Genomic DNA, 17,334 nt, shown 5'->3' with positions numbered 1-17,334 from the left:
CATAATATTGTAGTATGCAGAAATTGTTTTATCACGATGTGAATTTTATTATAATCAAATTGTGACATTTGTCCTACTATTATAACTATACTTTTCGGTCTATTAATGGCAGCTCCATCTAACACCTAGTCTTTTTCAGAAACTATTTTCATGAATTTGAATTTAAAATGTTTATTTCTAAGCTTGTAATTATTTTTTCATAATTTAAAAAATACTTTTGTAAATATTTAAGAAAAAAATCATACCAATATACTCTTCATTAACAATAAATATTTCGTTATTTTATTAAATAAGAGATACATTGATGTATAATATGTTGTCCATTGCAGCTAATAATAATTTGTTGGCATGTTACGATATTTTTTGCACATATACAACAAATAATTCCATTAGGAAAGAACATATATTTTATCAGCCATAATAATTAATTTTTTAATATTACATATGGCTACAGGCCCACAGTAAAGAGAAGAAAACAATAGGGCCAAATAAGAAAAAAGTTGTTTTTGGTTGAAGGGAGAGAAAAAACAAAAGGAAAAGAGATTAAGAAAACGAGTGGTAAGGACTAAATTCTTATGCATATGACGAAGCAAATTGTCTATGTTTTATTATTAGTGAACCCGTTAATCGTTGCACATAGTCATTACAAGAATATGCTAAACACAAAAAATATTTGCACGAAATTAGCTTCATAATTAGTTTGGTAAAAAATAAAAAAAGCCCAAGAAAAAGTTAGGCCGAAACTGAATTTATTATCTATGTGTGGAATAGCGTGTTTTAAATGAATAACTTGTTTGAATTAATGATGGATGATTAAAAACTATATTGAATTACCAATTAACTATATTTTAAGTAGACATCTTTTAAGTTCAGAATTAATTTTGAATTGAAATTATTTTAAGTAAATGTGACGTGGAAGATTTTTTTTTAAGTAGTAATTTAATTTTTTTTAAAATATTGTATTAAATTAGTTAATCGAAATAAATATTAGAAATGTAAGATATATAAAAAAAAAAAAAAGTGATGAAAGGTAAATAGTAGTGGGAAAGAAAAGGGTAGAAGATTTGAGCATTGTCGATGTGTGTGATTCGTGTATAGAGAAGGTCTGGTATGACAGGGAAGGGAAGAGGTGTATTATGTTCTAAAAACAGTGTGGAAAAAGAGAGTTGGAGTCTATAAATACGGGTTGTCTGCATTTTGAAAATTCCCGCAAATATTTGCAACAGACAAACATCCAGCGCAGCATCCACCACGTCCCCTAGCCAAATCACGTCTCTCTCCCCTCTCTGCCTTCTCTCACCTCTCTCACTTCTCTCACCTCACCTTCCCAATCCCTATCGCAAACACAAAACATCCCTCCGCCGCCGGCAGTCTTAGGGTTCCCGTCAGAATGCTTCCCTACGCTTCCATTTCGGCGGTCGAGGCGGCGCTGGGGCGCAACCTCACCTTCGCCGAGACCCTCTGGTTCAACTACTCCGCCACCAAGTCCGATTACTTCCTCTACTGCCACAACATTCTCTTCCTCTTCCTCATCTTCTCCCTCGTCCCCATGCCCCTCGTCTTCCTTGAACTCAAGCGCTTCTCCTTCTTCGACTCATACAAGATCCAGCCCAAGGTTCGCTTATCCCTCGAAGAAATGTTCAGGTGCTACAAGGACGTCATGCGCATGTTCTTCTTCATTGTCGGTCCCCTCCAGCTCGTCTCTTATCCTACCATTCAGGTTTCACTCACTCTCACCCTCATCTTCACGGTTATATCCACTGATTTATTTATTTATTGCTTAATTTATTGTTTTTTTTTTAATTTAATTTTCAGATGATTGGGATCAGGACTGGGTTGCCATTGCCGTCGGGGTGGGAGATCCTGGCGCAGCTGTTGGTGTACTTTCTGGTGGAGGATTACACCAATTATTGGATCCACAGGTTTCTGCATAACGGTTGGGGTTACGAGAAGATTCACCGCGTTCATCATGAGTACCCTGCTCCCATTGGATTCGCGGCGCCCTATGCCCACTGGGCTGAGATCTTGATCCTCGGGATTCCCTCCTTTCTCGGCCCTGCCATGGTCCCTGGCCACATTGTTACCTTTTGGTTGTGGATAGCCTTGCGTCAGATTGAGGCCATTGATACGCACAGCGGGTAACACTCCCTCACTCACCAAAATCTATTTTCGATCACTAATAGTGTCTTGCTTTTTCTCTGATTGTGATCCCATACGGGCCCTAGCATCTGTTTCACACCCTTCGCTCCTTTTCTTTTTCTTTGCTTTATTATAACCGGTCACATTTTATTTCTTTCTCTAAGAAGATTGCAAAATTTTCAGGAGGATAATTTTTTTTGTTCAATTTGTTTGCACTTACCACATTTATATATGTTGCTCCTGCTGCATTTATATATGTGGAGACGAGATTTTGTTTAGGCTGCACTTTCCTCACTAGAAAAGATCCTCTCCATTTCATTTATTTTCCGGAGACCTTAGTAATGGAGGAAATGGAGAGAATCTTGACTCTCTGCTCAAAGACAATCTGATATTTTTTGTTCTCCTTGGTCTCATTCCTAGTGGAAGAAAAATGTGTTATTTGGTTTTAACCTTGTGTTATTCATCCGTACCATATGTGCTATGAAACCAAAAGAGGTACGAAAACTTGAAACTGAATAGAGTAGTTTCTATGTGAATGTGAAAATTGGACCTGAATTTTAATTGTTTTGATGAGAAAAACAGACATGTTATAAATGTGTATTTAGAAACGGATTGTGGATTTGTATCTATCAAACTCTATCTTATTACTCACCTGTTTAGTAACGCATTTTGTACCATTGGATGTGAATATGCAAATGCAACTATATGTTATAACCCGCATTTTTTGGGAACAAATTTTGTTCCATTAGACGCCGAATGCGTCTATATACGTACGAACACGTCTATATGCAAATGCGTTTATATTTATACCAATGGATGTGGATATTTACAAACGGATCACAGATGTCTGTCTGCCAAACCTGATAACCTTATCTTATTATCCGCGTGTTTGGTAACACCTTTATACCAATGGATGTGGATATACAAGTGCAACTAAGTGTGTTTAGAAACAGATCATGGATGTGGTTTTTCTCATCGAAGTGAATGTTACTAGTCTTTTGCACTTTTCTCATTTTATAAATGATTTTTTGGTCTCAAAATGTGTTTCCAAACACGGTCTATTAGTTGCTTTTGAGTTGATCTATTAGTTAATTTTGGGTTGGTTCGGATGTGAATTTGTGGTGGGCGTGAATATGCAAATACAACTTAGTGTGTGTTTGGAAAAAGTTTTTTAACATCAAAGTGAATGCCACTAGTTCTAGATTTTGCATTTTCACAATGTAGACGTGTATTTTGACCTCAGAATGTGTTTCCAAACATGCAATTTCAATTGTTTTTGGGTTGGTTTGGAGGCGAATTTGTACTGGATGATGATAAAGCAAACATGAATAATAATATAGATTAAACATAGTGATATCCGAGCAGTTTGGGAGAAGGTTGACGAGCATTATATTTGTTGGTAATCATTTAATAGTGTGAAATTATTACATTTAGCTGTCACTACACTACTAAACAAGAAACTTGGTTATTAACTTGTTGGACCTCTGTAATTTAACAGGAAGCAAAATTTTATTGAAGGTTACTGTTGAGAATCTTTTGTTTGTTGTCATTGATCTGACAGCCAAAAGTTAAAATTGAAATTTTTTCTTGGATACATTTGCTAGTTTTTGTGTTGGTAATTTATAATGTTCTTAATCATGCCGACAAGTGGATCTTTCTGGTGTTTGCTGCCTCAACAATACGCCGATCAAGTTGTTATTTGTCAAACACAAACATTTGCTAACTTCTGCTCTGATAAACATCCAATAATGTTAGGACAATGGTTAATTTTGTTGAGATAGAATATTCTTGTGGAGTGTGTCCAACTTGAATTTTCTAATAATTGTCTTTAGGAATTTACCAGTAGCCACTCCTTCTTTGTCATTGATAAACACTAGCATACTCCCCTCCCCTCCTTTTCGTTTTCCCCTTTATGAGAAGTTAATCGTCATTCTTTAGTTCATGTATTGTAATTTTGGCATGTGGTGGGCTTTATATTATATTGCCTTTTTTTATCATATCTCAGGTATGACTTTCCTTGGAGTATCACAAAATATATTCCATTTTATGGTGGCGCTGAATATCACGATTACCATCATTATGTTGGAAAACAAAGTCATAGCAATTTTGCTTCAGTTTTCACATACTGTGATTACATCTATGGAACTGACAAGGTTATATCATCATTCTGGAATTATTTTGATGCATAAATACATGAATGGTCTTTCCAAATGTCATATTGATTTGGTATACTTCGATTGTCACAGGGATATAGGTATCAGAAGAAAATACTTCAGAAGGTAAATTTATAAAGCTTTGGCATTTGAAAAAATGTGATTGCATCCTGACACTTTAGTTACAACTACAATTTTATATTTTGCTCTGTTGACTCTTATCCTCTTGTTTTGGGCTTAGTTTTGTTGGGTATACAATATTGCAATGATTGACTCTCTTTTTTCCCATATCTGTTGCTTTGATTTAGTTGAAGGAAGATTTGACATATGGTGAGCAACAGAACGGAGGATCATACAAGACACAGCAGATTAAATCTGATTGAAAGAGACTGAAGTATCCTCTAGGTGGTTTCAGAATGTTTTGCTGACACTTTGGAACCACCAAAACACCTGTAGACATAAATCTCATGGTGGTAAAATGATTTCTTTGGTTTAGTAGAACGTAGTTTTATGATTTGTGATTGTGTTAGAAATCGATCGTTGGAGGAATTTATTCTATTGTCATGTTCTGGAATTCAAACATTTTGGTTTTGGTTCATGACCTTCAGAATGTTCCTTCGCTAATGAGTTGTAAATTCAGAAATATGAAATAGGCTTCCTCTGATGGGATGTAATTGAAAAATTATAATAATATCTGGAAGTCTATGAGATTGAAGTAAATGTCTACATGTAGTTCACAAAGGAATGTGCAACACGGTGGCGTTGTTTGCTAATTGGATAGAGTTCAGTGGGGTTGAGTAGTGCAAATATGCAGTTGATTTGGTATTGAAACTAGGCTAACCTGTTTGGATTGACACTTATTAATTGTCAAAACAATATTTTAAGAGTTGGTTTTCTGGAGTTAGGAAGGAAAAAACAGTTTACATGTTCAAACTTTATCATGTCTAGTCTATAGTCAATCTAGTACCAATCAGTTTAACGTTATTACTTTTTCTTGTCTATAGTGAATGTAGTGGTAGTCAGTTGAAAGTCACTTTATGTTTTAAAAAAATGGAAAGGAAGTTAGGCATATGCAGGCATAAATGATGACGATTGAGTTAAAAGTCCTCAATGAAAGTGGTGTGATTTAACAAACAACCTATTTAAAGGCCCAATCTAATGAATTGTTATTATATGAAAAAAAAATATCGTCCTTCAAATTAAGTATTATGTAAAAACAAGGTAAAAGATAATTTGAAGACCTTAATTAAGAAACTTAATTGAAATATATTCTTTTTCATATGAAAATTATAAAATGTTTTTCAATACAAAAATTCTTTTAAAACTCTAAAAGAAAACTTTAAATCAATTTTTGTTATAAAAGAAACTATAAAACATTTTTTAAAATTATTAAATATTTTATAATGAAAATAGTTAAATATAAATATGTTATGAGTTATTTTTATATAATTATTGACACAATCATAATTTCATTTTTCCTTCATATTTATAAACAAATTAAATTATTACATTCCAAATCTTTATTATCTTATTTTAATAAAGAAATATATTGTAAGAAAAATCAAATTAAATTAGAAAATAATTCTAAACATATTCATATATATATATATTAATTTAAAATATATAATATTACATTTATATAAAAGAAAAGAAAATTTTCAATTTAGTTTGGTTTTTAAATTTTAATTTAAAAAATTGAACTAAACTATTTAACTTAAGAAAAATAATTTCAAAAACTTTAAAATTTTAATTTTATTAATTTTTGTTATTTCTTAAATCAGTTCTTTGAACACTTAACTATTGTGTTAACTAATCTCCTTATAATTAGAATTTAATAGAACTTGTTTGATTCCAAGGGGATAATTTAGAAATAGTAAATTCTATCAATATTTTTTTACTTTGACTGCTATCTGTTTTTATTGTATTTTATTTTCTAAATAAACACTTAAAAAAGTTACTTATTTTTATTAATATTCATCCTAGTTCTGAGCAGAAAGTATCAGGAAGATGGCAGGGGTACTAGGTGATAGGGTAGTCTCTTTCATAAGGAATAAAAATGGCCTTTCAGCTAACTGAGAGGATTCACAATCTCTGCTATTTCTGATCTTGTACTATGCACTTTCCCCAATACTTTCAATGATAAATGCACTATATCTTCATTTACTCCCAAAACAACAATACATTTCAAACTTTTCTCTTTTTCATATTGGATTTATAAATTTTATAAATATAATATGAATCAATATGAGAAGGATGGTTTAATTTAGTTGGTGGAGCGTGGTTTATTTAGTATCACGATAGTGGGTTCCAAGCAAAGGTTACTATTTTGTTTTGTTTCTATTTTTTTTTCAAATACTTTTGAAGATTTTCTGAACTCAAACTCATGGCAATTGATTGCTATGCATCCAGCAAATTTAGACCTCCACCCAATTTGTGTTGGGAAAATATCTTATATAATTTTTAAATAGATATGACGTGTAACTCAAAATGTAATTCAGAAATTAATGATGCGAAATAATAAAAATATCTTATGTAACTTTTAAATAGATATGACTGGTGGTAACTCAAAATATATTTCAGAAATAATATTTTGAAATATATTCTTGGATTTGAGTTTTTGAAACATCTTTTGAATCTAAGAATCTCTCTTCTAAAATATATTTATTTATTTTAAAATTTTATTTGGAATGTATTTTTGTAGTGTGGAATTGCTTTTTTTTAGAATGAGATTTTAATTTTAGAAATTCATTTATGGATCATAAAAATTTATTATGAATTTTTTTTTTCTGGTATTTTTCAATTATGGATTTCTAATTTTGAAATGAGAAACACTTTTGGAATTTCAAAATTTAATGGGGTGTATATCTAAAATCATTGGATATAGGAAGCAATTGTCCAAACTCATTTGAGAAAGGGTTGTTTCTTCACGCACCTCTACAGTTTCTTCTGACATCCCATACTTTTTAAAATATAAAAAATACCTTTTATTTTATTGATGTTTCTTTTTTTAAATGGATGATATGGAAAAACTCAGAATTATAGAATTTTTAAGTTCCGAATTCTATGATCCAGGATGTGTTTCTTTAAAAAATTATAGAATTCGAAAGGTATTTTTAGAATTCTGTAATCTTAGGATATGTAAATTAAACAAAACACATTCCGAATTTTTTAAGGACAATATGATCATTTTGCCTGACCTATGGGGTGTTTGGAGAAGCTATAGAGGTGCTAGAAGAAGGCAATTTCTTCCTCCACCTACATAGTTTCTGCCTGCACCTCTATACTTTTGGTCAAAAGTCAGATTTACTCTTAATCAAATTAAAAATTAAACATAAATCCATGCACCCTCCATCATCTTCTTCATTCCAGTGTAGAAAGTATTTTGAATTATAAAATTTGAATTACAAAGTTAACTTCTGAATTTTACAATTTTAAATTTTGACTTTTGAATTATAATGGTTTTGTATTTTGCAATTTGAATTCTAAGAATTCAAAAAAGTCATTATGACTTTTGAATTGTAGAATTGAAATACAATTTGAAAATCATTTCTTAATCGAAAAAATATTTCAAATTATACAATTCAAAAAATTAACTTTATATTTTAAATTATACAATTTAAAATCATTTATGAATTCAGTTAATAACTTTCAAATTGGAAATTAAGAATATTTTTAAAATTACACTAATGGAGATGCAGGAAGAAATAGCCTTGAGAAAGGATTCTAGTTGTTTGTTATCCTTATCCGTGGTTGCTATTACCCAACTTATCTTACATTTGAATTGGCATTGAGACGATGAAGTTTCGTAGATTATTGAGGCCAACAATCACGTGGTGTTTGTGGCCAGCTGTTTCTCAACAAGTTTCATCTTTCAAAGTTTTCAGGATTTGTTGGCCCATTCTCGCTCTTTTACATATATGCTTTCTCATATTATAAGTGAATATAAGAATCACTAACTAATCATACTATGAATCCATAATTAAATTATTAGATAGTCTCCCCTTATTATCCTAACTAATATTTACATGACATTTAGTATTAATTTTTTAACTATGTAATAGTTTCTTCCCAATAACAAATTTTTCTTGGTCTTTAATCCTGCTATTGGTCAACATTAATTTCTTTGTTTCTATATTTGAATAATGAAGGGGGTGTTTACTTCATTTAAATAAAAAAAATCAGAAACAATAGAGTTTACAAAAGGTTAGACGTAAATTTTATTTTAAGATATATATTTTAAATATATAAAGAATTGAAAATTTACAAATAAAAGATAAATATTTATTCTTTGTTTTAAGAAAAATTACACAAGTACAAGATACTAAAGTAAGCATTCTCAATGGATAAACTCACGAGGTTTTAAGTTAGATTTAACTGAAATTGGATTTGTTTGGGAGACTAAGATTAGAGTTCTTAAAGAGATAAAAAAAAAAAAAAAAGAATGTTTGAGGTACACAACCATAATTGCTTTGGGAGCTTACGGTTTAATGTTCAATGCTTGATAATGTTTTGACAATGGCCGAGTGTTTGGAAAATTTACCGAATTCACTATTACATTTTGCAAATTAAAATTTTCAATTATTATTTTATCCCAATTATTTTTTATGGACATGTGTCATAAACTCATTAGAGTGTTATCTACCAAATTTTTTTAATAGATATGACAAACTTATGTAAAAAAAAATGTATATGTAATACTCATATATAAATCGTAATTTATCTACGAATCCAAACTTGTATGTAAATATGAGTAGGTAACTAACAAATTTCTTATAGTGGTGTATGATATGAAATGTATGTGTATACTTGATGGTGATATTTGTATGATATGTGTCATGTGAGGATGACCCCATATGGTAGATAATCCTTAGTAAAATGATTATATATATATATATATAGTGATGAAAAATTTATATATGACCATTTATGGGTGAAACTTGTGAATGTATGTGACACTTTTAGGTGTATATTGTGTATGAGATACATTGGAATGATATCATGCTTTAGGTGGTGATACTAAGCATGTTAGATTATTAACTAAAGTAGATATCAATCGAGTGGATTAAATATCAAGTGGTGAGAAATTAAAGAAATTCATATATCTCAAGCTTAAATAAGTATATGTATGAACTATCATAATCTAAGACAAGTCTTGATATCTGATGAAACATATTCAATATAGATGTGAATATTTTAAAATGTAACATATTAGAATTACATCGTGAATTGAGATGTGACTTAAAATTCTAATATTTTTGTTATAATATTTTAGTTAAAACTATTTATTAGAGGTCTTTTGAGAAATACCTTCATTTAATTGAATATAACCATATAAAGTTGTGTATTGATAATCTTGTTGTTGATGTGTGTGTTGTTGTATCATGTTATGATTGAATTTTATGTAATGTATTATATTACATGTTGTAATACAATAATAGTTATTGAATGACATAAATTTTTATATTGCATTTTGTTGTATTACATAGAAATATTCATTTTGAGGATTAGATGTGAGTTGTATATATGAATATTATGTTTGTTTATAGCCGCAATGTACCTTTTCGAGATGCTACACAAAACCTTCGTTCCTGTTAATTAAATGTGAATCTTGCTTGATAAAGAAGAAATCGAAAGCATTTCCTTGTTCAAGATTAGAAGAAGTATATTCTGTGTATCACTAATTGGGTTTTTTTTTTGTACACTAGTCATGGATTCAAATTATAAAATTGAGATTCTCTAATAAGATGTGATTGGGTGCTTAAGTCAAGACACGTTATTACAAACTTTATACCCATCACTAGAACCCAGCTGAAATACAATTTTTTCCTTTAGTTATTAGATGTTATTTCAAATAGTTTTAACTGGTTATAAAGTTTGTGTAATTTTATTATTAATATTTTGTAAATGCATTTGTGATGCAGATTCAGGAGGATAAAGAAAAATACGTGTTTTAAAGAACATATCAATGTGATGACTTTTTCAAGATTAAATTCACTCTTCGAGGTTAAGAGTAAGTTGAATAAAAGTTTATTACAAGAGTGAAAAAAAGTTCATTAACACTTGAATTAACATATTAACACTTCAAATTAACATTATTGTTTTGTATGATTTTTTTTTCCCTCCGTCAATCTTCTACCGTTTATGGTTTTTAGTTTCATCACTGTTAACCTATTAGCATTTGTGTTTGGTAGACTGGTCACTATTGAACTTGTTCAAATTTTTCTCGACAGTTGATTTTAGTCAACAAATTTTAAATAATTATCATTTAGTGATAGTATATTTTACTCATTTTATGTCATATTATAACATTCATATATATATATATACATATATATATATACATATATATATATTATTAACCGTTACATGACATGAAATAGAATATGATATGCGACACATTTAGATGGATGATAATACATTATTACTAAATGAGGAGATATACTATTCTCAATTTTTAAAAATCATTAGAACAAAATAGAAAAAACGTACTAAAACAAAAATTCTTCATATTTACATTTATTAACAAATATTGTAAATTCATATTTTTATCTACAATATAAAAATTATTTTAAATTTAATTTAATTCTAGTTTCGTGAAGTTAATATACTTTTTTTTAAAGAAGTCAATATACTAAGAAATGGTTGAATTTCACTGTACTTGTTTTTTAATAAGGTTAGTTATCATTTAAACACTAATGGTTTGACATTTTTGTTATCAATTTATTTATTTTCGTATTTATCATAAATTTCCCTTGTAAAAATACAAAAAAAATGTCATTTTTTAATTTTTAACGCATTCGCATAAATTAACAAAAATAAATTCTCATTATTAGAAGTTTTTACAACTCTCAGTTTCGTAAGAATATATCTTGATTATATTTGTAATTAGTAAAAATAACTTTTCCTTCATTATTCTAAAAAAAAAATTATAATAATTGTGTGAGGTCACATGTCGATCCATAATTAGAGAAGAATTGTTTAATTTCAATTGAAAAATTAATGGAGATTCTGATTTTATTATTAGGAATGATGAGAATTATGGTTATTGACAGATATATGAGTTAGAATTATTAATACACAATCAAAACTATAAACAAAAATGAGGAAACTTAGTATAAAAAAAGAAAGAAGACGGATGAAGAACACATATTACTTGACTGAAAATCAGATTCTTTCTCTTTACTAGAACAAATTTAATTAATATCCAACACCAACCTGAAAAAGAAGTTAATAGTTGACTAATTAAAGAGAAGAAAGAAAATTGAGTTTGGTGAATTATAGTGCTATAGTATATTTTCCAGATTCCTGTTTATATCTTGAGACAGAAAAAAATGAGCATATTGATTTGGTCGTAGAGAAAGAAGAGAAAAAGGTAGGAAAAGGACTCAGCAGAAAAGAATATATGAATTTGGATTTGATAGAGTAAAGATTAGAAAATGAGTAGGCTTAAAGAATAGAGCGCACATGACATGGTTTTGGTGAATGATCACAACAATAAAGTGATGTTTAATTAACTAAGGCCCAATTGTAGTTTGTTGAGGGTATTACAGAGGGAAGACAAAAGCACCCAGTGGACACTGCTTTGTTTTTGAAAACCAAATCACACCATTCCATTTCTGTTTATGTTTCTATTACAGATCACATCACATGCTTCATTTTTTCTACTTTTATTAATGTCTGACCACTGTGTTGTGTCACCAGAACAGCACAATGAATTGGAGAAATTCACCTAACTCCGCGCTTGATTAATACACATTTCAATTTCTGTTCAAAGTCACCAATGCGTGCCAGAGGACTCTGTTTCATCTTTTACCTTTTCAAAACTGCTTTCATTGGAAGCTGGATCATGCCTATTTTTCCATTCTCTCTTTCAACTTTCACAAACGTAAATCCTATATATATTTTTTAATCAGATAACTATATACATTAATTAAGTGAACATGCCAATACATATTATCCCACAATTTCTCCTCTTTCGTTTTAATTTACTGAACCCTTTTAATTTGACAGGTGTTTCAAATACGTCATCAACTTCAATTATTAATTTATAGTTATTAGAGTTAACAATTTTCCTAACTCAAAGTAGTACTATGAAAATCAAAGTTAAACTATATTTAAAAGATATTAAAAATTTGAATAAACACTTAATGGATCTTTAATACTTTGAACATTTGTCTAAGATATTTTATATTTGGTTCATCCTTAATTTTTTTATAATAATGATTTGTTGAAATTGACGAGGTATTCGAAAGATTTACTGAATTAGGTTTGGGTTTCAATCATTTAAAATGTTAGTATGCCGATTGTGAAATATATTTTTGTATTTGTTTTGGATATTTACTTGAGGTAAATAGTTATTAGACTAAAAATAATAAACAAAATAGAATTCTTTGCATTGCTTATATTTTATTTTATTTTTATTAAAAAGGTAGCTCATAATATATACATAAAGCACTCCACGAGAGTCATGGCTTGTATTAAGTAAATAACGTGCAAGTCACCAAGTCTTTAAAGTTTATATTTCTTCTTAGAACACACAAGAATATTTTGAAAAGTAATTTTTTTTATTATATAATGAAAAATTAAAAAGGAATTTTAGTTAAATTTAATGAACAAAAAAATTTTATCTAACAAAAATTAATTATTTAATTTTTATTTAATAAGGACTACTTCATTTGTCTACTTTAAAAAAAATATTCTACAATGGTGAATTCAAATGGAAGATTCCAAGTTGTGGGATGATTTAAGTTGGGAAGTGATTACAATGTTTAAATAGTATAATAGATCATAATTTACATTAGTTATTATGAATCTTAAATCAATACTAGTCGACTTAACATTTAGGGTGTGTTCGTTTTCATGGGAGGAGAGAGGAGGTGCTTTTTGTGTTTATTTTAAAGATTTTGAGGGTGGGGAGTGGAAGAGGGAGAATGTGAGTGATTTTTTTCATTCTTCACAAAATGAGGAGATTTGTGGAGATTTATGTAGGATGATTGTATTTTACCAAAATACCTTGAGCATGCATTTTATTACAATATCAAAATAAAATATTACATAAATTTATTTATAATTTCAAAAATATTTAATTATACTATTAATAACAACATACAATTATAAATAATGAAAATAAAAAAAAATTATAATATTAACAAAATATATATAATTATATAAAATAATAAATGAATATAATAATAAATATTATTTTCATAAATTTTAATATATTTAATAATTTTATTTCAATTTAACACAAAAATATTTTCTATTATATTTTTTAATTTTTTATTATAAAATATAAGTAATTATGAATATTATATATTAAAAAAATTAATTAATTCAAACATACACACAAAAAGAATCATAATTAATTATTTAAATATTTTTTAATAACAAGGACAAATTTGTAAACTTACAATAAACAATCCTCACAAATCCACTCTATCATCCCTCAATCCAAACAACCTCATATATCCTCACCATCCTCTCTAATCTTCACAAATTCACTCTCTCCCCTCCTCATAAATCTCCTCCTCAATCCAAACATAGCCTTAGTTTGTGTGATAATATATATCGTGTTACTTTCTCTTTCTACACCAACATGTATATCAATGTTGATTGTGAGTTAAAATTAGTCACATATTCAAACATGAATTATATATGAAGTAACATTGTTCTAACTTTATGAACTCTAATTATTTAACTTATCTAGCACTATTAGAATATGTAGCAAATGACATCTTCCTCTTCTCAGGACATGCAGTCTCCCTAAAGATCTTACACACCTCTTTGAACCATTAATATGCTACATCTTGATTTGAGTTCCTATTGAATTTAGGAGGATTATGTCTCCTAAATTTAGTCAAAATCAAATACTATAATTATTAGTTCACTTTTGTTGCCTTTATTATCATTTTAGTATAGTCTCTAGCTAATGCATATACCTAATGTGATAGGACACGGTGACACTTTGCTGTTATAAAGCAATCGTCATCATCTTTATAACTCAGACCACCTAACACACGTCTAATGAAGGGTGAGAAAGGTAAGAGGTTTAGGTGTCATCCTTTACACATATGCAAAAGATAAGTTAGAAATTAATTAAAAAAACTACAAACTTAATTCCTTAAACAATGAAAATTTATAGAAATAAACCAACAAGTAAAATCACCATTATTGCACAACAAAGTATAGCTTGAGGATGCAACCGAATCTAATATCATAAGTCTAACAATCCTATTATTTTAATATAAATAAAATAAACAACACACATATGTTTAGTAAGATAAGTAGATGTGCCCATACATATAAACTTACAAAACATTACATAATCATATTTTTGTAAAACTCTCAAATAACAAAATCTTGGGAAAATATACTTTCATCCTAGACACTAAATAGTTTCGTACTTATACTATCATATGCTCCCATTTCAAAAACAAGATTATAGTAGTAACATAACAATCATACATAAAGGAATAGCATAAACTAAGCAACATTGTTGAAAAAGAAGTCTTTAGCGATGATTCTTAGCTCCTTTTAACAATCATTTTATAACCATCGTTGATCAAGTCATCTTAAAAACAAATGTTTTCAATGATGGTTGAAATAGTCATCATATGTTCGACTGTACCGAAAGTTATGTGTAAAATTATTATTGTATATACACCTATGACAATGATTCTCATTAACAACCATCGTTCTTGGTGGATATGCGACAACAATTCTCATTAATAATCGTTGTCGTAGGTGGAATGAAGGTTCATTAATAATTGTTGTTGTACCCTTAACCAAAATCAACAATATCACATAAAAACATAAATAAACAATGTATAACTCAATAAAAAAACAATGTTGTAAATATTATAACTTGATTAAAAAACACACTGCTATATTATATTTTGTAATATATATCATCTCTCAATTCTATATCAAATGCAATTTCTCAATTTGACTTACATAAGATATCACCAACCAAAATTATTAATCCACATAATAATCCAAAGAAAAAAAAAAGAATAACTTATGATACTTTTCTAACATTCACCAATTTTTGACATTTCTTTTTAAACCCAAGTCAAAAGTAAATTAAACTTACCAAAATCCATCCCAAAGTGAACTCTCAATCTAATGTACCCTTAAGTCAAAATATAGATCTATAACAATTTAAACATTTTTCATATTTGTTTATAAATTTATAGTAATATGTTTCAAAGTCAAACAATTTAACAAAATACTCATTTTATTTTACATCAATCATAAACAATGTTCTCATCCAAACAAATTTTCAAATTTCAACTTATAACTTAAGTTTAAATTTAGATTAGAGTTAACATCTTTTAACTTGATCTGTTGTGCAGGTCAAGGATTAGGATTTGGAGAAAAGAAAGAAGCAAAAATCCTAAGAAAATCCTTGATCACTTCAACATGTCAACCCTAGTCAATAATCACTATCAAATTCGACTAAAACTAAAATGCTCTTGTATATTAAAAAAAACAAGTTGTAACATATACTATTTAAAGGAAGAATAGGAGGTTGAATGAAGGAGGAAGATGGTCACTAAGGCAAAGTTTCCAATTGGTGCTTTATACTCTTGTAGGTAGATAGCATACCAATTCACAAGAAAGGAAGAAGGAAACTTGAGTTCATGGAGATGGAGAGAATGAAGGAGAAGAAGGTTGACTTTGGATGTAATGAAACTGGTTTCTCTATTTTCTATTTGTAACCCCCTTTCTAAATTCACCTATTTTTCTTGAGTATTAAAAGGTCCAAGAAGTAAAGCCCAAACTTATTTGTACTTTCTACACCAAAAGTAAATTATTATTCTCATCATTCTAACTTAAATATAACTGACACCTTCATGAAAATTTACAATTAATCCACACATATAAAATAGACACCTAAAATACATGATTAATTAAATCAAAACTTAACCATACTACATCTTTAAAGGTCACTTTTAAATTATTTCAAACACTTAATTTATTACATAAAAATAAGTCCTTACTATCAATTTATTAAATATATAAGAAAGATGAATGATATTGATTGAGAACAAAAGGATTATATATTTAAAAAAAATGTCATTATTATTTTACTAAAAAACTAAGGAAGGTGTGTGTGTTTTAAAACTAGATGAGATATAACTAATATTTACTATAATACCAGGAATGATAAGAGTAATCTTCCTTTAAAATTATGTTATTTATTAATAAATCATAAATATATAAAAATAAAAAATAAAAATAAAAAGAAGTAACATAATATAAGGAACTATTTTTATAAATTTGTAAAACAAATAGTAGTTGAAAGTATTTTTTTTTTCTTAATAGTTCAAAAATAGATTAAAAAAATACATTATTATAACATAAGTAACGACTAAGCAGAATTTTATACAGAATTTATATTTTGATTTTACATTTTTTAATAAAAAATAAATATTATAATAATATTTACTTCTAAATTATAAAAGAGGCAGTATTTGAATGTCCGTCACTACTTAAAAAATAAAAAATAAAAGTGTATTTTATTAGTATATTGATCATAAATTGAATAAAATGAAGTTAATTTCAATTTGAACTTTATTTTTTTTCCTTTTATTTTATATTGCTATTATAAGGATTTGGTTTTTGTTATGATTAATAAGTGTTTATTTAAAGTGGAAATTAAAGTAGTATTGTTTATATTTCATATTATTTATTTTATGTGCAATGTGTGAGTAGTAGAGATACAAAAAGATACTTGAACTGTCTTTAGGTTGTATTTTTTTAAGAAGTAATATTAGTTATAGAATAAGCAAGGTGCTGGTGAAAAAAACATAGAAAGTAAAAAAGGTGCAAAGAGTGCAAACTTGATTTATAGAATAAACTTCTTTGTTTTTTTTTAAGATATTCCAAGTTCAAAACTATTTAAGAATTTAATAGTTGTAAGAGAATTCACCATTTTCTTTCATTTTTATCATTTCTTTTTAATAGATAAATCATAACTTATCTTTAATGGATAAACCATGGCTTAATGTTGAGACTCGGATGACTTAAGTTTAAGCTT

General features: G+C 28.2%; 1 protein-coding gene across 1 annotated transcript; it reads left to right on the top strand.

Annotated features, from left to right (window-relative positions):
• The first annotated feature begins 1,032 nt into the window (after nucleotides 1-1,032).
• On the top strand, nucleotides 1,033-5,012 carry LOC137808020 (methylsterol monooxygenase 1-1-like). Its single transcript, XM_068608912.1, has 5 exons — nucleotides 1,033-1,720; nucleotides 1,816-2,138; nucleotides 4,145-4,292; nucleotides 4,386-4,418; nucleotides 4,601-5,012. The coding sequence occupies exons 1-5, from the start codon at nucleotides 1,391-1,393 to the stop codon at nucleotides 4,673-4,675; spliced, it is 909 nt and encodes a 302-aa protein (XP_068465013.1). The 5' UTR covers nucleotides 1,033-1,390; the 3' UTR covers nucleotides 4,676-5,012.
• Nucleotides 5,013-17,334: the final 12,322 nt, after the last annotated feature.

Source organism: Phaseolus vulgaris, chromosome 3 (genome assembly GCF_000499845.2).
Source record: "Phaseolus vulgaris cultivar G19833 chromosome 3, P. vulgaris v2.0, whole genome shotgun sequence".
NCBI lineage: Eukaryota > Viridiplantae > Streptophyta > Magnoliopsida > Fabales > Fabaceae > Phaseolus > Phaseolus vulgaris.
Note: the sequence above shows the minus strand (reverse complement) of the source record. Positions and strands in the feature narration are given on the sequence as shown.

What these genes read in the sequence shown, in the direction of transcription:
- LOC137808020 (XM_068608912.1), top strand. Translation starts at nt 1,391, where the DNA reads ATGCTTCCCTACGCTTCCATTTCGGCGGTCGAGGCGGCGCTGGGGCGC. An exon ending in TCTCTTATCCTACCATTCAG is followed by an intron (nt 1,721 to 1,815) that starts GTTTCACTCACT and finishes TTTAATTTTCAG; the next exon opens with ATGATTGGGATCAGGACTGG. An exon ending in AGAAGAAAATACTTCAGAAG is followed by an intron (nt 4,419 to 4,600) that starts GTAAATTTATAA and finishes GCTTTGATTTAG; the next exon opens with TTGAAGGAAGATTTGACATA.